Raw genomic sequence first — 22,677 nt, 5'->3', positions numbered from 1 at the left:
TGTCAACCACAGATTTAGAGGTTTTTGCAAAAAAAAAAAGCACAAGTGGATTTAGCTGGTTTTAATGCAAAAGAAAATTTCACTGCGTCCCAAATCGCATACTTATGCACTATTCTACGCCATTTTGTAGTATAAATAGTGTAAGTAGTGTGTTCACACTGAAAACTCTAAAAATAGTAAGTGCACTTTAATTACCCGGATGATGCACTCATTCAGCCGCTAAAATAAAGTGTGTAATGATGGACACTTCAGGCACTCAACGACCGCAGGTTTGCTAACGTAGCGGAAGGGGCGGAGCTATCGGACGCACACGTTGAATAACTTTATTTATTTTGGATGGTGAAAGCAAAATTCTCCTACGCGAGTGATTATAGCGCCTCACGATGGTGAATGCGGCAATACTCACTGCAGGTATTATTTAATAATTCGGTCGTTTATTTTATTGATTTGGCGACTGTCAAACATCATCAGGAAAACGGTTTGAATTTGCGCTTAGTAAAAAAACATTAGTGTGCCATTTGGGACAACACTACATACATATACTATCCTGTTGAGTGTGTAAGTGCATAAGTACATAGTGCATGAGTGCATAATGTATAGTATGCCATTTGGGACGCAGCTTTTACCTTGTTAAAAACCAAATAATTGTGTAAAGTGGCATTTCTGGGGGAAAAAATGTATTTACTAGCTAATAACCTTATCATTATCTATAAAATAAAACTTCTGAACCTAATAAGAGGAGCCTGATAGAAAATGCTCATTGACAAAAAAAGAGATCTGATGGATTTAGAGGGTTTTGCATATGAACCCTTCATAAACATGAAGAGGGGTAAACTATGTGCCCTTTAACAGTGTGTTCACATAAAACAAAACATAAAAGCAAACAGCTACATGTAAGCATGAGACACAATGCCAACACAAGACATAAGCACATGATAAGTATAAACGCTTTTTAATATTATCGAATTTAATATTGATATTGACAGTATTATTATGTCTTATTTTATGTCTTTAATTCAAATAAAATTTTCTACAGAGAGAATCGTGATCTTTGTTCTTGTTCTTTGAATTGTGCAGCCCGAGTATGGCTATAAATTATTTGTAATCAAAGAATGGATGTATTTGCTTACATTGCTCTCACAGACAGATTAAACAAGCGCATGCCCTTGAAATTAATTGGACATGATTTTATATGCTTGTTTGAACAAATTAGTTTCTCGATGTGCCATGTAAGAACCTCTCACTCTTGTTTTTTGTAAAACAAAAGAATCATCTTATATATTTGCCTATTTTTATTTTTTTCAAAATGGAGAATTTTTTTTTTTTTTTTGAGTTGATGAACATGTATTCGGAATACTTGGTTATAGGTATGTGTCTGGGAGCGTCTGGCTGGCAAAGTGGAGTGCCCGCATGTTCTGATTCATCACTTACTTTGCATTTCTCATCCCATGAGAATGTGATTATGGTGATTTTTCTGTTTGTACAGGATTTAAAAGTAAAATCTCTCTCTATGTGAAAATGGTTTGATCTCAGTCTGTTTTTGACTCATACAAAAAGAGCTAGTATGAGCATGCAGTCTTTTCTTATGTGCATTACCTGTTCAATGCAGCAGATGAGGGGGTTTATGACTGCTTGTTTAGTAAATAAAAATGAATGAAAAAATGTTAAAACCAAGCGAAATCTTTGTTGGTACAATAAGTAATGTGGGGAAAATAAGTATTGAACATGTCATGTTTTTTGGGAATAATATTCTAAAGGAACTGTCTGGCATTGAGCCAGGTTTTGGTAAAAACCCAAACAATACAAACATAAAAATAAAACAAAATAAAATTTTATGAAAAAATGAAAATAGAAAAATGAAATGATTTAAGAGAATTACTGAAATGTGTTCAATACTTCATATATAGGCTTTTTGGGGGATGGAAGCTTAAAGACAGCTCTCATAAGGAGAATGAAGTTCTTTCACTTTGTCAAGGGTAGTCTGAAGTAAAGTAGTTTGACTACCTGTTCGTTTATGCAGAAGAGAGGCCTGAGTTTACCACCACAGCACTGAAGGAGTTCATCAAGGCTGGACTCAGCAGCCCCCTTCAGGTCTGGGAAATGAGAATGCTGAGGATTTTAAAATTCTGGCAGTTTGTGCCTTACACCTTACATGTACCATAGCCAAGGGAACAGGGGCCTGTCTTCCCTTGATCCACCTACCCTTCCACTCATAGACTGGCAATCCCCATTTCTTTGATGACCCGCCAGTAGAAGCAATATTTGAAGACCGGGTCTACCTAACCTGTCACTCACCAGGTGATAACCGAACTGGCTACAGCCGAACCGGCAACCTTCCTGGCTGCAAGCCTATTAGGTCAATCTCAACCCCAGAGCACCTACAAGTGTCAGCTTCAGCTTTATGTCACCCACCGTTGTCCGCTTCAGCCCCAGTGAGCCCACCAGTTTCAGCTTTAGCTCCAGACCACAAGCCGGTGTCAACTTCAGACCCAGAGCACCCGTCAGTGTCAGCTTCAGTCCCAGAGCGCCTGCCAGTGTTAGCTTCAGTCCCAGAGCACCCGCCAGTGTCAGCTTCAGCCCCAGAGCACCAGCCAGTGTCAGCTTCAGCCCCAGAGCACCTGCCAGTGTCAGCTTTAGCCCCAGAGCACCCGCCAGTGTCAGCTTCAGTCCCAGAGCACCCACAAGTGTCAGCTTCAGTTCCAGAGCACCCACTATTGTCAGCTTCAGAGCACCCACCATTGTCAGCTTCAGTCCCATAGAACCTGCTAGTGTCAGTTTCAGCACAAGAGCACTTGACAGTGTTAGCTTCAGCCCCAAAGCACCTGCCAGTGTCAGCTTTATCCCAAGACCACCCGCCAGTGTCAGCTTTAGCCCCAGAGCACTCACCAGTTTCAGCTTCAGCCCCAGAGCATCTGCTAGTGTCAGCTTTAATCCCAGAGCACCCACAAGTGTCAGCTTCAGTTCCAGATCACCCACCATTGTCAGCTTCAGAGCACCCACCATTGTCAGCTTCAGTCCCAGAGAACCCACTAGTGTCAGCTTCAGCCCAAGAGCACTCGCCAATGTCAGTTTCAGCTTAAGAGCACCCATCAGTGTCAGCCTCACCCCCAGAGCACGCACCAGTGTCAGCTTTAGCCCCAGAGCACTCACCCGCCAGTGTCAGCTTCAGCCCCAAAGCACCCGCTAGTGTTAGCTTCAGCCCCAGATCCCCCACCACTGTCAGCTTCAGTCCCAAAGCACCTATCAGTGTCAGCTTCAGCTTCAGAGCACTTGCCAGTGTCAGCTTCAGCCCCAGAGCACTTGATAGTGTCAACCTCAGCCCCAGAGCACCCACCAGTGTCAGCTTTAGCCCCAGAGCACTCGTCTGCCAGTGTCAGCTTCAGCCCCAAAGCACCCGCTAGTGTCAGGCTCAGCCCCAGATCCCCCACCACTGTCAACTTCAGGCCCAGAGCACCTGCCAGTGTCAGCTTCAGTCCCAGAGCACCCGCATGTGTCAGCTTCAATCCCAGAGCACCCGTCAGTTTCAGCTTTAGCCCCAGAGCACCTGCCAGAGTCAGTTTCAGCTCCAGAGCACCCACTAGTCTCAGCTTTAGCCCCAGAGCACCCATCAGTGTGAGCTTCGGTCCCAGGGCACACACCAGTGTCCGCTTCCGCTCCAGAGCATCCACTATTGTCAGCTTCAGCCCCAGAGCACCCACTAGTGTCAGTTTCAGTGTGGCTCAGAGCTTTTGCCCCCCAGGCTCCTCACCCTGCTGTTCCCAGTCTGGCATTTTGTCTTTGCTGTCTTTGTGTCAGGTTCTGTCAGGTTTAATTTTGGATTTGTGCTGCGATCTGAACATGCATACTGCAAATGTAAACATGAGTGTTTATACTTATGTGCTTGTGTCTTGTGTTGGCATTGTGTAAAGCATGTGTCTCATGTTTACATGTGGCTGTTTGCTTTCATCTTTTGATTTATGTGTACAGACCGTTAAAGGGCACATAGTTCACCCCTTTTTTATGATTTATTAATAGTATTATGGTTCTTCTGAGTGTGCCAGTTAAGGTTCAGTTTAAAACACAGTTCAGATGTTTTTTTTTATAATGTGTAAAAAGTGTCATGTTGAGGGCATTTACACAGCTCACTGTTTTAGAGGCGTGTTGCTTCACATGAAAATTAGTTTCGGCTTCCCGCCCAATGTAACAAGGGGGCGGAGCCAAGAGCTCACTAGCTCTGTGTTTGCAACAGACAGGCAGACTGAGAGGGGGAGCAGGAGTGAGAGGATCATCATTCAGCAGTACATGTACGACTCGGACACAGACCATGCAGAGAGTACAAAATCTTTTGTGTCTTTGTATAGTTTTACAGCCAACTGTATGCTAGTTTCAAGTGCCGAGCTTGTACACCAAGACTAATAACCACACACACTAAATTAACTTTGACTAAGGCACCGAATGTGCCGCTCGAAGCTGCGACACAGCTCACCAGACACTCTCTGTGGTGCGGCAAAAACATGAAGTGTCCCGAATCGTCGTGCCACGCATATTAGAACTCTGAACACTAGGGATGGGAAGATTAACCGATATGTATCGATACGCGGTTATGCGCGTTCACGATGCGAGTGCATCGGTTGAGCAGCAGAGGATGAATGAAATTTTGGAAGCAAATCGAGATGCATCGGTTTTTGCGAGATGCATCGATTTTTCCGAGATACAGCTTATATTTTTAATATAGAATGTATTTTTTATTTATTAACAAGTGTTGTCAACCTGTTTTTGGCGCATAATTTAATCGACCTACATAAAGTAAGCCTTAGCAACGGATTTGCGGATGTGCACACACTACAACTCAGTGTATCAGGTGTGCGGATGAAGCTAGTGGAGCGCCCTCAGAAAGCGCGAGAAGCAAAACAAACATTTTATTCCCCACTGAGTTTTAAATCTAAAGTATGGCAAGCAACATTATGGATTTAAGGATGGACGACATGACAGGACAGATGCAATTTGCAAAATGTGCCGCGCATCTGTAAAATACGCGGGCAGTATGACTAATCTGATATCTCACTTGAAGCGGCGCCACGGTGTTGTTGTGAAAGCATCTTCCAGTGTTTCTGCATCCCCGGCTTTCGCACTGCTTCAACCAGCTCCAAAAGTGGTGAGAAAAGCATTGAAAGTTTTTTTTTCCATGCGCAACAGTTGTGCTCGCTCTACGCCAATAACGAATGCTATTGCATTGTTCATCTGCAAAGATATTCAGCCTAGTGTCACGGAGAACGAAGGTTTTAAACACCTCCTCCTGTTAATTTTTATTTAATTATAATAATAATAATATTAATAATAATAATAATGATAAAAATAATTGGGTGTCACAGTGGCACAGTGGGTAGTTTGACCACCCCACAGCAAGAAGATTGCTGGTTTGTTATATTTTTATTAGCCTCAACGCAGCATAACACTGCTAGTTCACCACCTTAAGTTTTGAATAATCAGTGGCAAAATATATCTTTGTAAAACTTGTTTTCATAGTTGAAAAGTTAAATCACAATTCTTGTTGTGCAATGCTAATTTTATTTATGTTGAAAGAGTGCAAATATATACATATTTTTTTAATATATATTGCACTTATACATTCTGTTTATCTTGAAAATACTTAAATAATATGTGCTATATGTTCTAAAATGGCCCTCTACTGTAAACTGACACTCTGGCTCTGAGAGAAAAGCCAGTTTGTAAAAAAAAGTCTTGGTTTTGCTTGGTTAATAAATAATCAAACTCATTCAATGGCACAGCATCCTCTTTCACATCATCTCATAAACTTGATCTAATTAGTTAGTGCTGAAATATCGCATCGTATCGTGATATGGGTGTGAATCGTATCGTGTTGCATCGCAATATGTCACAAATGTATCGCTAATATATCGGATCGTATTCTTTGTATCGAGATGCGTATCGGATCGGCATTATAGCTTAGATGCCCAACCCTACTGAACACAGGCTTCCATCAGGGAACACACGCCGCATGCACCCCGACAGAAATCCACATCCAGAATTCCAAAATGCATGGCGCTGCATCAGCATCGCGCCACGCAAAGCAGAGCTTCTGGTGTGTGACCTGCAGGCAAGTTTGTTATTTTATTTCCAATGGAGAGACACGCACATGAGGGAACGCCCTTGCACTTTTCCAGCTGCACCTAGCTAAGATCAAAAGGAGTTTCTGTGAACATGAAAAATGCGAACGGCTGAAGTTTAAGGTGTATGCAATGAAAAGTACACGTTTGCAAAAGGTACAACCAATAATTCCGATTAGAGTGATAATGTGGAGAATATTGATCTTGTGTTGAGCCTAATGACCCTTACATCTAAAAATAGAGCAAGGATGTTCCTTTAGTGATTTTGCTTTGACTCACGCTGAAAATGGCGGATGTAAAATGACAAACTGAGGATTAGATGACGCGAGCCTGTCAATCAATATTGGTGGGCGGGGGGACTGCACTCCTGGGTCAAGTTGCGGTCGCTCTGAAAACAGCTCCAATTGGTCCACCGTTTTTATGTTGTTTACCTTAAAAAAAAAGCACTGTGTGTTTATATCACCCCAATATGACAGTCTATACACTATACTTAAACACATGTCTGTACAAATAGCTTGAAAAGTAGATTTTTTACCATAGGTGCCCTTTAAAACAAGTGTTCTCATTGACTGTGTGTTGTAGTCATGTTTGATGTAAGTACATAAGTTTTGTTTTTGTCACTTCGTGTCAAACAGAGCATTCACCATTCTGTTTGCTTATTGATTTCTCTTGCTCAAAGCTTGCTCATGTTTGCTGTCCTTTGCTAGTTCATCGTCGATACTTACCCTGTGTTTTTTGTTTGGCCTTGATCCTGACCTGCCTTCCCAGCTTTTTTCTTTTTTCAGTTAAAGTTTCCCCCCAGGGTTATTCTTATTTTATTTTACTTAACCCACCTTTTGTTTTTCAGATTAAATCCTCATCTTCTGTCTACCCAAACGCTTGACATATTTTATGCACATTTATGCACATGCTTTTATTTGATGTCTATATAATTGGATTTGAGGAGAATGACTGAAAAATGCACAAGTGCTGTTTAAGGAACAAAACAAAAATGTTAAATGTCATGATAAGAAACTGAAAAAGGCAGTGCTTTTACTGTTGTTTCACTTCGTGAATCATAGTTTGACATGAGAAAAGCATGTAGATCATGACATCATAAAAGGCAATTCATGTGTCAGAAGTGATACGGGGGATGTGTGTCAATTGCCTCTTCATTTATGCATGTGTTTTTCTCACCCTTTCCATCTGAAAATATCCCCTGCATTTAAAGAAGCACTGAGATTCATGGTAATCAGCTATATGTATTTAAAACTTGAATTAAAAGACTGCTGACCTAAATTGCTCTGCAGTTTCTCAGTAGAAATTGATTTCAGTTTAGAGGTATAGAAAAAAGCAATTACTTGTAATAAACTGTATCTAATTTATTTAAATGCAACTATTTAATACTGGGAAGGTTTTACCTTCTATCTCTTTTTATCAGAAATGTACAGCTTGCAAGTGCATAGTATGCTGATTTGAGCTGAAGACAAAATATTTCTAAATATTAAGAAAAGCTAAAAGGCAATTATCATGACCTGCATCAATTTATATTGTTGGTCTTAAAATGCCACTCATGCCAATCCTAAATTGATGGTGATTGTCTGCTTGAGTTCATTGTTCTCCTTCTCATACTTCAGCCATCGGGGTTTTTTCCCAGTTATTGAGTTTAGGGAATGAAAGATTAAAGATGTTCTTTGAAACTCCATTACCCTCTTAAGGCCCTATAGCACTCCAGAGAACACATGAATAATTTAGAGGGACTAAGAAACCAGAGAGAGTGGCTGTGATTGTTCACATACATTTCAGTTTCCTCGTTGACTCTTGCAACACATACAATAAAACAATTTGAAATTTTATATTACGCTCATATCTATTCTATTTCTTTCATTTTTTAACTTCAGTTCTTCCCAAGGCAGACATTCATCTGCCTATTTGAATTCTATAAATGTATCACAGATATGACCTAACTGATCCAACTTAATGTTTTGTTAAAAGGAATAACAGTTACTAAATGTAACCACTTTTGAACCACTTTTATGATAAATTTATTATATTTTATGGTATTTTAATGCAGACACTGCATTTTTATTGTGGTATATCCATTTAATCAAATTAGATTTACTGATTTTATAAATTTAAGAATTCTCTCATTGGATTCAAGCTTTTTGATGTTCCTACCAGTGTGCAGTATATCGCTTTTAATCCTTTAACTTCCACACTAACAAATAAAAATTGATTGCATTTTTGGATATTCTATATGACTATATGTCAACTTACACTAACCCAAACCCCAACCTAACAGTCTACTTATAATCTAATGAGAATTAGTTTGCATGTAGATGCAATGTAAATTCATTTAACAAATAGACCATCAAAATAAAGTGTGACCCTTAACTGCTAATGTCGCTAGTTAACACAATCAATAATTTTTTTTCAACACATCCCTTCATTTCTAAAATATCAACCATTTGGTAAAGGTCTTTTTTTTAATAAACGTACCGGAATTAATACATATACTATGAAACATCAGAAAATTATGTGTAAAGTATGTAGTGTAAGACCAATTAAAAAAAATAAAAAATCAAAATAAAACAGTTTTGAATCTTAAATCATCTTTATTTTTTTAAAGTATGACATAAAATATTTCAGATTCTCATTTAACATGTTTTCCTTTTTTTTTTTTACAATAAAACCAAAATCAGATGTCTTTTTAATGACATTTAACAGTTTTTTTTTTAACAGTCAAAACATTGTTAACCATTTGGTAGAGCCAAAAAAGAGTTAACTCAAAATGGTATTACATTTACCATACAAGCAAAAGGAAGTTGAGGAAGTAATCTTTCTCCATGCTAGATCACAATTTGTGTACAAGTCCTGCATAAACAAACAGCTTTGTCAGCAGGTTGCTAATCTAGACAGTTAAAAGCAAAATGCTGATAACATGGCAGTCAATATGGACTTAGTAATTAATTATGCATTTGTTTTCTTTGTTCCTTTCTGGAAAGTGCATCCTTATTCTAGGGAAGTGATTATATTTACCGTTTTGCATTCTAAACAAAAATACATTAAAAAGAGAAGTAAAGCATCAAACAGATTGTGCCAATCATTTCTGTAAAGCATAAGCACGCAAATAACCTGTATCAGAATTGGTTATATAAAACTCAGTTACATTAAGGCCAGAAATTAAATTTAAAAATACTATACTATTTACTAGAAATTTAGGTTTTAGGCAGGATAATTATGGTTTATTTTATTTTAAGTTTACAGGTATAACCTAAAATGGCTAACAATGAACAAAATTAAGAACTGAATATGTTTAAATATCTCATATCACAAACACATTAAGCTCTGTTGGTGTGGAATGTTTATTCCTGCTAAAAGAGGGAACTGGTTTTACAGCATCCTCTACTGGGGGTTTAGAGTACTGCAAATTTCATCTCACAGGACATTGACTTTGATTAACAGCTATTTGCCATATGATTGGTTTATTTATAAAATGAAGTTCAGGCGTTAAATGTCAGAACAGGCCCTATAATAAGAGAATAAAAAACAAGAAGGATATGGGTTATCAGTGCTTTTTCTTTTTTGGAACGGATGTTTTTATAAACTTTTAAACAGGTACAGTATTGGTTTGAGCACTTTATTTTTTCTAGTTACTCAACTACAGAGGTTACGCTGAAGTAAAGTCTTGTACATTCACACTGCATTTATTCTGTTGCATTTAATAATGTATTGTTTCACCTCCTGTAGAGAGTCTTATGCTGGGGACGGAGATGGATCTGCAGCTGGTGGAGAGCACAGTTGAGGCCTTGGAGAGCACTCTGAAAATGTGGCTTCATGAACAGGGGGGAGATCGAGAACACTTGCACTTGTTGTTACCCCCTTCTTGTTTTTCTGCCAACAGCAGCTCAAGCCCGGGTATATACACATGGTTTCTCCTCTAAAAGAATAACCTTTTTTGCTGCACAAAATATTGGTGAACCTTGTATTGTTTATGCTTATTATGTGTGTGTATTTCTTCTGCTTATGTCGTTGTCTGCAGTCTGTTTAAAGTGTGACATGCAGGAGAGACTAATCAGCCCAACACTGCTTGCCAGCATTCCTGACCTTGGAATGAAGACTGAGAGCATGCAAGATTTCCAGCCACCAAACAAGAGTCTCGCCAATCAAAACTTCTCACCACAGCGCTTACGAGTTGTCAAGTACAGTCACATCTCTAGTCAGGTTTTTGTTTAAGGGCTAAAGTTATTTGTGAACAGTCAGTTAACAGAGCTTTTACATAATGCTGTAATGTTTTATACTGAACAATAATGTCTCAGAAACAAGCAGAAGTTAATGTAATTTTTGTTGAGTTGAATGTTTTGTATTTTGTGTAAAAGAAAAGAGTTTAAGATTATAAGTATGCAAAAGTTAGCATGACAGTGAGGTTTTTAATCAAACAGACAGCTCTGTGTTTGAGTCTTTTTTGTTTCCCACAGACAGTCATACATTGTATTTCCCTTTGAGTGTTTTGCATATGATTTCCATGCACATGAGGTCATTTTTCAGAGACCAGTGATACAATCTCTTGCCCATACCTAGTCATTATTGGCCAATTTGACACTTGCATAATATTCCAGTTCACACAGACATTTCTTTTTGTCAGTTTACTCACTAACATTTAGTTATTATTTGTAAGATGCTTAAAAAAGCTTTTTTTTTTTGCAAAATGTAATTAGATTAATCAAAAGTGACAGTAAAAACATTTATTGTTACAAATATTTAAAAAATGAAACATGAATGTTATGAGTTAGCTGTTGTCTGTGTGTCTCAGAGTTCTTCATGCCGATGGAGTGTGTCAGTCTGTCCTGTATGGACTACCACTCATTGTCAGACCAACCTCGTGTTGGCAACTGGACTGGGATGAAATGGAAACAAACAACCAGATGTTTCATGCACTCTGTCACATACTAAAAGTCAGTGCTTGTTTTTTTTTTACTTTGTATCTATGTGCATGTTTTCATGGAGCACTAATTTTAACATTTTGTTTACATTTATTATTTGTTTGACAGACCCGTGACTGGTTCCTTTTGGTGCGCTCAGAGTCTGAGCCGGGGTCTTCTCCAGGTTCTGGTGTGTTCTCCTACTATGTAATTCAGTCTTCTGGTTCTCACTCTCTGCTTCTGAAACCTGTGATGACACGAGAACTTATGCTGCCCTGCTGCTTGCCTGTCTCAGTGGAAGACCCTCCACTTCTTGCTCTCAACACTGTGGAGGTGCCATTACATAACGATATACAAATACATAGAGGGGTTGGACAGTGAAACTGAAACACTGGTCAATTTAGTGTTGGAGATATTATGGCTAAATTTCAACCAGTAAGTGCAAAGTGTAAAAGTTTAATTAGCAGAGTAATAAAACAGTTTTGCTTAAAATATTGCAATGCACACAACATTATGGATAACATCAATGTTCAAAAGAGGACAAATTGTTGGTTGTCGTCTCGCTGGCGCATCTGAGTTTTTGTGATGCATCAAGAGCCAAGGTATCCAGGGGAATGTCAGCATACCAATAAGAAGGATGAACCACAGCCAACAGGACTTAGTGTGAATGCAAGAGGGAGCTATCTGAAAGGGATTTCCAGGTGCTAACCCAGATTGTATCCAAAAAACAATACCACAGCTGCCCAACTCACTGCTGAATTAAGTGTTCCTCAACTCTCCTGTTTCCACCTAAACTGTTCGTCGGGAGCTCCACAGGGTTAATATACAGACTGCTATAGCCAAACCTTTGGTCGCTCATGCAAACGCCAAATATCTGTTTTAAGGTGCCAGCTGGAACAATGTTTCTCACATACAGGAGATGTACGGTGTGGAGAAGTCCCAAAGAAGTGTACAATCCTGACTTTTGCATGCCCAGAGTAAAGCACAGGGATGGATCAATGATGGTTTGGGCTGCAATGTCATTCCCTATCATTCCCAGCATTCCTTAGGCCCAATAATTGTGCAAGGTGGACGTGTTACTACCAAGGACTACCGAACCATTCTAGAGGAGCATGTGCACCCAATGATTCAAACATTCTATCTTAAAGGTGGTGCCATGTATCAGTCAGTCAGTCTTTATTCATTTCCTGAAGGCAATTAGGTTGCAGCATACAAGCATTGTACAAAACTAATCTACTCTGGTGTCACAGTGGCACAGTGGGTAGCATGATCGCCTCACAGCAAGAAGGTTGCTGGTTTTAGCCTCAGAGTTTGCATTTGTGGAGTTTGCATGTTCTCCTCATGTTTGCGTGGGTTTCCTCCAGGTGCTCTGGTTTCCCCTACAAGTCCAAAGACGTGCTTTAGGTGAATTGGGTAAATATAAATTGTCCATAGTGTATGTGTGTGTATGAGTGTGTATGCATGTTTCCCATTGATGGGTTGCAGCTCGGAAGTTCATCCATGGCGTAAAACATATGCTGGATAAGTTGGTGGATCATTTTGCTGTGGTGACCCTAGATTAATGAAGGGACTGAGTCGAAAAGAAAATAAATGAATTCTACCCTAAATTTAAAAACCTTACAGATGAGGGGATAAATGAAAGTTTGAATCAGTTTGTTTAACTAATAGGAGTTCTGTATCGAATACCTGAAGGTAGAAGAGAAAACTTGTGGTGCATATGACGGCAGTCATCTGACAAAATACTCTGAGCTTTACTCAAAACTTGTCTATGGTACAACAGCTATAGTCATCTGTATTTTTTTTTTCCTTAATCTTTCCTCCAAGGTCCACAATGTTCTCCAAACAACTTTTATTTTTTACACTTTGAACCAACAAAGCGTATGTGTATGAAATGTATGAACTGTAAGACATGTACATGAGTGTTCTTATCTAGAATAAATCATCCTAATTTATGTAAGCAGTACAATCTTAGCTCCCCCTTCTTACACAATATATTGGTTATAACAGAAGAGGACAATTTATTACCTCAAACCAATACTTGTATTGATCAATACTCTTAACACCCCCACCATTAATACTTGTTTGCTTACCCTTAATCAGTCTCCTCTTAGAATTAAAATCAATAGTCATCTCTTTAGTGTTAAGAACATTCAATTGTAAGGAAGCCTCCTGAAACAAGCTGGAAAAATGATCAACTACAAGACCATGCATGGAGCCTTCCTCACTTAACAAACAAACAAAAACAGCGTCATCAGCTAATTTTATAATATACCTATTGATAAAAGTACTCCTAAAACTACTTGTGTACAAAATAAATAATATAGAAGAAAAAGACATCATCTTAAGGTGACCCTGTAATAACAGCCATTCAGAGAAACGATTATTCACTTCAACCCTCTGTATTCTCTGAACAAGAACATGTAAAATCCATTCTACAAGCATATCCAACTGAAATTCATTAATAAGTTTCTCAGCCAAAATATTTGGCTGAATGGTATTGAATGCAGAAGAAAAGTCAATAAAAAGTAACTTGTTCAATGTTTTAAGCTTGTCAAGATGCTTAAGAACTAAGTGTAGCAGAGTCCCTGCTGCATCCTCCACCCCTCACTTAGACCTATACACAAACTGAAAAGGGTCTAGGATACTGTAAGTCACTATGGAATCAGTATGATAATTCACAAATACACACAGAAAGACTGCTCACAGAGTTGTTTGATGAATATCTACCTTGGCCTGCACAGTCACCAGATTTTAATATTATTGAGCCACTTTGGGGTGTTTTGAAGGAGCAATTCAGGGAACGTTTTCCTCTACCAGCATCACTTAGTGACCTGGCCACTATTCTAGAAGAATGGCTAAAAATCCCTCTGGCCACTGTGCAGGACTTCTGTTATTCCCAAGGTGAATTGATTATATATAGTTCGCAAAAGGAGGCCTTACACCATACAAATGCATTATTGTGGTCTAAAACCAGGCGTTTCAGTTTCATTGTCCAACTATGTGTGTGTGTGTTTGTGCACACACTCAAGGGTTAGTCATTTTCAGATTAGAAGGCAGAATTTCTATTCCATGCCTATTACCAAACTGACATCAAAATAATCTTTGATCACTTAGAGCTCCCTAGAACAGCTGGAGAAGGACCCTGTATTTAACCCTCTCTGTCTGGATTCCAACCTGTATGTGCACCTGAGAATTAGAGGTTTGCTCACCCGTTCATCACAGCTATTTGGAGCACAGGCCCGTGGCCAGTGCAGGGGTGCTAGTCGACCACCAGAGGGCTCTACACAGCGTCAGGTTAGAAAAAAAATGTTTGATCTATGTGCAACACAGAGGCATTAGTAGGAACAAGATGAAGATCTGGAGTTTTATACAATTAAATGTTTTCAAGTGAAATTATTGATAATTTTGTGGATTTAATATACAATACTTTAGGACAGAGGTGTTTAATTCTGCCCTGCTCCTGGTGGGCCAGTGCCCTGCAGACTTTAGTCCTCCAGTACACTTTTATAGAGTCTTGACACATTAATTAGTATCTGGGTCAGAGGTGTGCTAAATTATGGTTAGAACAAAACTGTGCAAGGCAGTGGCCCTCTGGAAGCATATTTGGACGTCGCTGTTCTAGGAAAAATTTTAGCAATTCTGAATCCCGGTTAGCTTACTACTATATTAAAAACTAAGATATTATATTGTCTCAGTAAGTTGATCTATATAGATTAGTGATCTGGTTAAAGCAAAGAGGTGTGTGCTAAGCTTCAAACTGTTCTCCCAATACTGTGACATTCTAAATCATTCATTTTCTTTTCGGCTTAGTCCCTTTATTAATCTGGGGTCGTCACAGCGGATTGAACTGCCAACTTATCCACCACATGTTTTACGCAGCGGCTGCTAATCCAGCTGCAACCCATCTCTGGAAAACATTTATACACACACATTCACACTCATACACTACTGACAATTTAGCTTACCCAATTCACCTGTACCGCATGTCTTTGGACTGTTTGGAATGCAGGGAGAACATGCAAACTCTACAAGGAAACGCCAACTGACTCAGCTAAGGCTCGAACCAGTGACCTTCTTGCTGTGAGGCGACAGCACTAAAGCCCTGCATTCTAATCAGACATTTTATAAAGCAGTCTAAATGCAAATAAACATTGTAATGAGCTGGTCCACAGCACTATACCCAGGTGCATCATGGGAGATGGATTAAATTTGTTTTATGTGTTCTATGGGTTGTTATAACCTTTATTTGTTTTTGTGTTAAAGTTGGCATCTGTGTTTTAAGTCCATTATTCCTTGGTTTATAAAAATATTGGCCGTCACCATCAACAAGAATGGTGTGTAAAGGAAGCACCCCAGTGGTTTGGTCTTGTTAAGGGCTGCTCATGTATGAATCTCAGAATAAAAAGGTGAATTGACAGAGCTGCCTCCTACCTGCTTATTTTACCAGATTGCTGCTTTATAAAATGTCTCAACAGAGACACTAGGCGTGCGGTGCATGGAACATGAGTGTTATTCTCTCTTACACGTTAGGAAATAAAGTTATGCGCCATAAATGCATAATTAAACAGTTTAGCTAGGTTGTATTAGCTCCAGTTGCCCACATACAGCAATTAATACAATATAGAGAAAACATATTTGTGTTAACTCTACAATAGCTGTATCAAATGGTTGAATTGAAAAATTATTGTGTGTGCGTGCATGCATGTTTGTTTGTTTGAAGGGACTTTTCCAGAGAGTAAAAAACAAAACCAGACAGTAGCCTAATATTAAAACAACCACACAAGAGGAAGACAAAAACAGCAAAGGGGAGTGTAAAAGATGAAGAGCAATACAAATAAATTTGTTTCAATTCTAAAGCTTGCTACACTTGGACTCTACATGACCAATTTTCCGACCACTAGTGTGATGTCACTGTCATAAATAGACACATTTGCAAATTTAAAACATAGAAACGTAGTCATTCTGCTTGTGACTTGAGAAGTTATGTCAAGCATGTCAGTTCCAGCAATAAATAGAGTTTGTCAATGATGACAAAGTACTACAGTATAATTTCTTATAATACAAAAAACTTCCGGTTCAGTGGAAATGGAACACGTGAACCTCACATGACTAAATTATATTTTTTTAAAAAGAGGACCAGTGTCTGTGAAGTTTAAGCTCAATACTCCATAGATGATGCACAGTATTGTACCTTAAAAATCCATTTTTGAGAATTAAATTAGCTGTTGATTCCATGTAAAGTTTTACACTCAAACCGGGTTTGAATTTAAGCTCATCAAATGTGGCTGAAAATTGACTACGTCAGAGAACTCATTCTTATAGTTGAATATGTGTAACTGTAGACAAGCAGTGCATGACTACTAATGTAGCTCAATGTCAATGTAGCTTCCACAAGCTTTCCCCTTATGCATTCACAATCATTTCTTTTGCCAGTGTGCTGTGAAAAGCTTTATGGGTGTGCTTGAGCCTCAATTAGGTGATGTAGGTAATTATTGTGGTCATTGTTATGATTTCAATGTTTGATTAGTCTATTAATGGCTTAAAATGGACAACTACTAATCAGGAAAAACTTTAGTGGAAGGCAGCTCTAGTAATAAACACGCTGTAAACCGTGAAACATCAAATCCCAGACAGAAAAACTGATGCCCTGTTTTTGGATGTACCTCTGGTAAAAGAGAATGTTCCTTTCTAATGTTCCTGTTGTTGTGTCCAGTAGACATCAGCTGTTGTTGCATGGCCGTTGCATCCGGTAGACAAAACTTCTGAGTCCTGAAAAATTGTATTCTGGTCGCATGCATCTGAAGTGTACACACAGAAAGCTAGCTGACAGACAGCATGTATCTTTTCTCTATCTGTCTGTCTGTCTGTCCATCTATCTATGGTATATATAGTCTTTTCATGATTGATGTTTTGTATGTCTGTAAGGCATGAATATAGAGTAACTTTGACATGTACTCATTCAACCCAGACGTCATAGTGGTAAATTCCACACAACGTCAAGTTGTAACATCACTAGACATTGATATTCAGTCGATTTTAGGTTGGTACTTGGACATGGACGTCAATGCAATTTTCATTTCAAAACAAAATGCAACATTCCCATGATGTTGGGGTACAACATCAATCTGACATTATGTTGATGTCCTGTGCTTGCTGGAAAGGCTTGTAATTTTCTTTAGTAGTTTGATCATAATAATGGCATAGACAAGATTAGGTACCAACTGAAACAAGCTTGCTTTTAAAACATTTGTAAAGTCTTCAGACTTCTTTACAGTAAAATATCTTCTTCCACATTACTTTTCTGGGATATTAGTTGTGGAATTTTAGGAAAATAATGATTGACTCAATGTTGAAATAAGGCTGTAGCATAACAAAACCGGAATCACTGTAAATACTTTCTGAATGCAAAGTACTGAATTTAGGATTCGAACTGATTCGAACAGTGCCACTAATACACTCTGCTCCACACTAGCATCATGTCTAGACCGATTATGTCCTCTTGCATCCAGGCCAGCCCGTGCCAGTCCTCCTGCACCCTGGCTCTCGGATGCTCTCCGTGAGCATCGCTCAAAACTTCGGGCTGCAGAGAGAATTTGGCGGAAAACTAAAAATCCTGCACATCTCTTAACATACCAAACTCTTCTGTCCTCTTTCTCAGCTGAGGTTACTTCTGCAAAGCAGACGTATTACCGTCTAAAAATCAACAATGCCACTAATCCTCGCCTACTTTTTAAAACATTTTCCTCCCTCCTCTATCCTCCTCCTCCACCCGCATCCTCCACACTTACTACTGATGACTTTGCTACATTCTTCTGCACCAAAACTGCAAAAATCAGTGCTCAATTTGCTGCACCTACAACAAACACGCAAGATACAACACCAACACCACACACACTCACCTCTTTTTCTCAGCTCTCTGAGTCTGAGGTGTCCAAACTTGTGCTATCTAGCCATGCAACCACTTGTCCACTCGATCCCATTCCCTCTCATCTCTTGCAAGCCATCTCTCCTGCAGTCATACCAACACTGACTCACATAATTAACACATCTCTTGACTCTGGTTTATTCCCCACTACATTTAAGCAGGCTAGGGTAACCCCACTGCTAAAGAAACCCAACCTGGACCATACGCTACTTGAAAACTACAGACCAGTATCCCTGCTTCCATTCATGGCCAAGATTCTGGAGAAAGTAGTGTTCAATCAAGTCCTGGACTTTCTTACTCAAAACAATCTCATGGACAACAAGCAATCCGGCTTTAAGAAAGGCCACTCAACTGAGACTGCCCTGCTCTCGGTCGTGGAGGATCTCAGACTGGCTAAAGCAGACTCTAAATCATCAGTCCTCATTTTGCTGGACTTGTCAGCTGCTTTTGACACTGTCAACCACCAGATCCTGCTATCTACGCTTGAGTCACTGGGCGTTGCGGGCACTGTTATACAATGGTTTAGATCTTACCTCTCTGACAGGTCATTCAGGGTGTCTTGGAGGGGAGAGGTGTCCAACCTACAGCATCTAAACACTGGGGTACCTCAAGGCTCTGTTCTTGGGCCACTTCTCTTCTCCATCTACACATCATCTCTAGGACCAGTCATCCAGAGACATGGATTCTCCTACCACTGCTATGCTGATGACACCCAGCTATACCTCTCTTTTCATCCTGATGATCCCTCGGTTCCAGCTCGTATCTCAGCCTGCCTGTTGGATATTTCACACTGGATGAAAGATCATCATCTTCAGCTGAACCTCGCAAAAACGGAAATGCTTGTAGTTTCTGCCAACCCGACTCTACACCATAACTTTTCAATCCAGATGGATGGGGCAACCATTACTACATCCAAAATGGTGAAAAGCCTTGGAGTAACGATTGATGACCAACTAAACTTCTCTGACCACATTTCTAGAACTGCTCGATCGTGCAGATTTGCACTCTATAACATCAGAAAGATCCGACCCTTCTTATCTGAACATGCAGCTCAACTCCTTGTTCAAGCTCTTGTTCTCTCCAAACTGGATTACTGCAACTCTCTACTAGCTGGGCTTCCAGCTAACTCTATCAAGCCTCTTCAACTGCTCCAGAATGCAGCAGCACGAGTTGTCTTCAATGAACCTAAACGAGCACATGTCACTCCGCTGCTAGTCCGTTTGCACTGGCTGCCAGTTGCTGCTCGCATCAAATTCAAAACTCTGATGTTTGCCTACAAAGTGACTTCTGGCCTAGCACCTTCTTATCTGCACTCACTTCTGCAGATCTATGTGCCCTCCAGAAACTTGCGTTCTGTGAATGAACGTCGCCTCGTGGTTCCATCCCAAAGAGGGAAAAAATCACTTTCGCGAACGCTCACGCTCAATCTGCCCAGTTGGTGGAATGAACTCCCTAACTGCATCAGAACAGCAGAGTCACTCGCTATTTTCAAGAAACGACTAAAAACTCAACTATTTAGTCTCCACTTCACTTCCTAAGCTGCAATTGCCTCTTTGAATATCACACTAATTGTACAAAAAAAAAAAAAAAAAAAAAAAAAAAAAAACTACTAACACTTCCCTTCTTAGACTTTACAGACCTGAAGCTTGCCTTTAGTACTTATTCATTGTTGCTCTTAGTTGTGTAAATTGCTTCCTTGTCCTCATTTGTAAGTCGCTTTGGATAAAAGCGTCTGCTAAATGACTAAATGTAAATGTAAATGTAGGAGAAGCAAAATCGCATTTTAGAAAACAGAAATAGTAGTCATTGGTTTGGTTGAGCTTTTATAAATTTGCAGTTATAAAAAGTATGAAAACTGTGATAGCGTTTAATCATTGTTCCAGAATTATTTGTTCATCTTGTTTACTCGTCTTTTTTTCTTCTGTCATTTATGGTCAGCAGGGTCGACAGTCTCAGAGTCGTGCACGAGCCACAGTGACCCCTCTGCCCTCTATTCCTTTAAAGATGCCTCGCCCTTCACTAACTCTCCACCACTCCCGACTCTGTGTCCCTGCTGCCTTTTTCCAGGACAGTTAAGAGGAGGGAGATCCTTTTAGGATTCAGTGAGGAGAAAGAAAGTGAAGAAACCTTTCACTGTGTGAGGAAACACAGCACATTGACATTGACTGTTGTGCACAAGAAGTTAGAGCAGTCGTTTCTAAACTGCAAGACAGGATGTTCCATGCATGCACTTGACTGAATATGCTATTGTACACATTGTTTGCACAGACCAATTACAATATGTTTGAGGTTATTCATAGTTACTTTGCTATTTAAATGACACTGTACAGTGTGAGGAACAGTAATGGATTTAACTTCTGTACATCCCTTTCTCTCTTACTGTGTTTAAAAATGTAACTAACAAACACGTTAACCATACAAAGAGACATACAAATTGAAACAAACCTACAAAAACAGTGACTACTGATTTCTCATTGGAAAAAAACACAAACATTTCAGTAGGTCCTGAAATAAAACATGAAAGTTATTTCTTATTCCTCACATGTGATTTTATATTCTTTAAATGGTGCAATAGCACACATTTATGTATCTCCTTACAGTACGTATAAAAAACCCCAGCCCAGATTAAGTAACCTCAGTACATATTTAAATAAAAACGTCAGCAGCTTTGACCGATACTGCAAATTTAGCACAAATGTTTGCAATTAAACATAATAACTAGCATGATTTCACTCTTAAACTTACCGGCATGCTGTATAGTTTAACAAAGACTGCACTGCGGCTGGGGAAAAAAAAACAGTATAGTTGTGGGGTTCAAAGACTAAACCACAGACTTTTTAAATGACAATAAAAAAGAGAGCAAACTGCCTTTTCAGTGTAAATGCTGTGGCTAGAAGTCTCTGCAGAGAGTTGAGGAGGACGAAGGCCAGAGTAGAGGAAAAGTAGAGTCATTGTCTTCCCTTATGGAATCATCCAGTACAGCCACAAGGGAGGCACACTGTGCTCAGCTGAACAGGAATTTGAGGCCTTCGATGAGTTACAGAGAGCAAAGTGAAGGGAAAAGAAAGAAAGCGGTCACTCTGTGTAGCCTCATGACCTTGAGGAACAAGGTTCAGCTTTGGAGGCACTGGTTAAAATTTGTGGGAGCTGAGGGAAATGGTTCTGAAAGCAGACTGATGTCAGAGCTGAAATATTACTCAATGGTCCTCTCTTAGTAGTATTGCCTCATTAAGCTTTCTGCCATTCCACCCACCTGGTACCGCCTACATCTCGTCTTTGTGACGTCATGGTGAGGTTTCATTTGTGTAAACAGCACAAAAAGCAGACACGGAGAGAGGATCTCGCATTCTCCCATTTTTTCAGATTTTATGTTTACAGTCTTGTTCAGTAGTTAGAAAAGAGTGTTTAATTGTTTTACAAACTACATTTTCCTCTACTTGCTAACGTTTTAAGTGTGAGACGTTTGGGTCAAGATCAAGTTCAGCTTTTTACAACATTGTTGAAAATACAAATCAATAAATAATTGACTTTAATAAATGAAACAGTTCTCTTACTGGTTACAAAAGTTGTTCTGTACTGTTTAAAAGTTTTGGAATTATTTATATTTTTCCAATTTTGTACTTCCAGTATTTTTTTCGTAAAGCTACACATTATATAATAATAAAAAATGAATCTTTATAAACAAGGTGTTGTTTACATTAGCATTTGGCTATAAATAGCAAATTGGTATTCCTTCTATAAATGTTTTTAAATGATTTGGTAACACTTTACTTGAATGGAGTGTTTTATGCAAGCTTATGACAAACATCGTTTCAAGAGTTCACACTTAGCTGATGATTAATTATAAAGCTTGTTTGGCATGCTGTCCCGGGAGAGAGCCCTGAGCTCATAAAATCCTCTAACCCGAGGCTCCCACCCATTGCAAGGTGATAGGGGAGTTTGAGCTCAGGTAGATCTCGAGAATTTCCCTGCTGTAGTAGCTAATGAACAGATAGTGAGTGCTCTTAAGAGATTACTTACTAGGAGCATGTATATGGTGCCGATTTGGATTAGTCAATTAACTAAAGTTGCATGTTTTTGGATAGTGGGGGGAACCCGGGGGAAAACACACATTTGCCAATTAATATAGAAACCATCCACTGATGTACACTTTAAGTACTGTGCAGATTTTATTTCAAAAACTGAAATCATTTTGAATTTATTTTGTTTGAAAGATGTAACAGATTTTTTAGTAACAAACATACTTCCCATCATTTGCTTCACACTTCAGAGAACAACAGCTTAGTTCTGTTTTCTGTTTGGTTATACAAGCATCAAGTGGCCAATGGAATGACAACATAAACGGAACATCCAAGAAAACAGGAACTAGTACAGCATGACAAGTGCATCCAAACTGAACCAGTGTACACCATTTTGCCAAAATGGAAACCTCTTTAACACCCATGTACTATTTAAAGCATAAGTGGTAACGTGGATCTCTAAATAGAAAGCATCTGCATGCAGTACAATGACCCAAGTTCACATCGAAAATGTCTCCAATATTTACTCAGTGTGTTTGTAATATATCCATCAACAAGTCATTCAAAAGACTTTCTGAAAATTTAATAAATGATGATAAAGGAAAAGAGTTGCCATCCACTTCCTTTTCCAAACTTTTTTGCTAAATTTTCCCACTTAGTGATGGTAGAATGTTTTTTTGTTTGTTTTAGTTTTCTTTTTTTAAGCAAGCCAAACCTTGGACCAA

At 39.1% G+C, this 22,677-nt stretch overlaps 2 protein-coding genes across 14 annotated transcripts in view; one reads left to right on the top strand and one right to left on the bottom strand.

Moving 5' to 3' along the window:
• The window catches only part of m1ap (meiosis 1 associated protein), a 67,941-nt gene extending 46,326 nt beyond the window's left edge, over positions 1-21,615 (top strand). For 5 of the 13 annotated variants that reach the window (XM_087258361.1, XM_087258362.1, XM_087258367.1 and 2 more), the window contains exons 5-10: positions 9,837-10,004; positions 10,129-10,288; positions 10,900-11,041; positions 11,138-11,341; positions 14,123-14,302; positions 19,872-21,475. In XM_087258361.1, coding sequence (XP_087114487.1) covers positions 9,837-10,004; positions 10,129-10,288; positions 10,900-11,041; positions 11,138-11,341; positions 14,123-14,302; positions 19,872-20,009 — 992 coding nt within the window. In that variant the 3' untranslated portion in view covers positions 20,010-21,475. 13 annotated transcript variants of the gene reach the window in all.
• LOC147843219 (uncharacterized) lies at positions 309-9,138 on the bottom strand. Its single transcript, XM_087261978.1, has 2 exons — positions 5,972-9,138; positions 309-4,540 (listed from the first exon to the last, which is right to left on the bottom strand). The coding sequence occupies exon 2, from the start codon at positions 3,088-3,090 to the stop codon at positions 2,353-2,355; it is 738 nt and encodes a 245-aa protein (XP_087118104.1). The 5' UTR covers positions 3,091-4,540; positions 5,972-9,138; the 3' UTR covers positions 309-2,352.
• Positions 21,616-22,677: the final 1,062 nt, after the last annotated feature.

This window comes from Danio rerio, chromosome 7 (genome assembly GCF_052040795.2).
Source record: "Danio rerio strain M-AB ecotype USA chromosome 7, GRCz13ab, whole genome shotgun sequence".
In the NCBI taxonomy this organism is placed as follows: Eukaryota; Metazoa; Chordata; class Actinopteri; order Cypriniformes; family Danionidae; genus Danio; species Danio rerio.
Note: the sequence above shows the minus strand (reverse complement) of the source record. Positions and strands in the feature narration are given on the sequence as shown.

Bases quoted from the DNA above. Each gene is read 5' to 3' on its own strand.
- LOC147843219 (XM_087261978.1), bottom strand. From the start codon at position 3,090: ATGGGTGCTCTTAAGCTGAAACTGACATTGGCGAGTGCTCTTGGGCTG.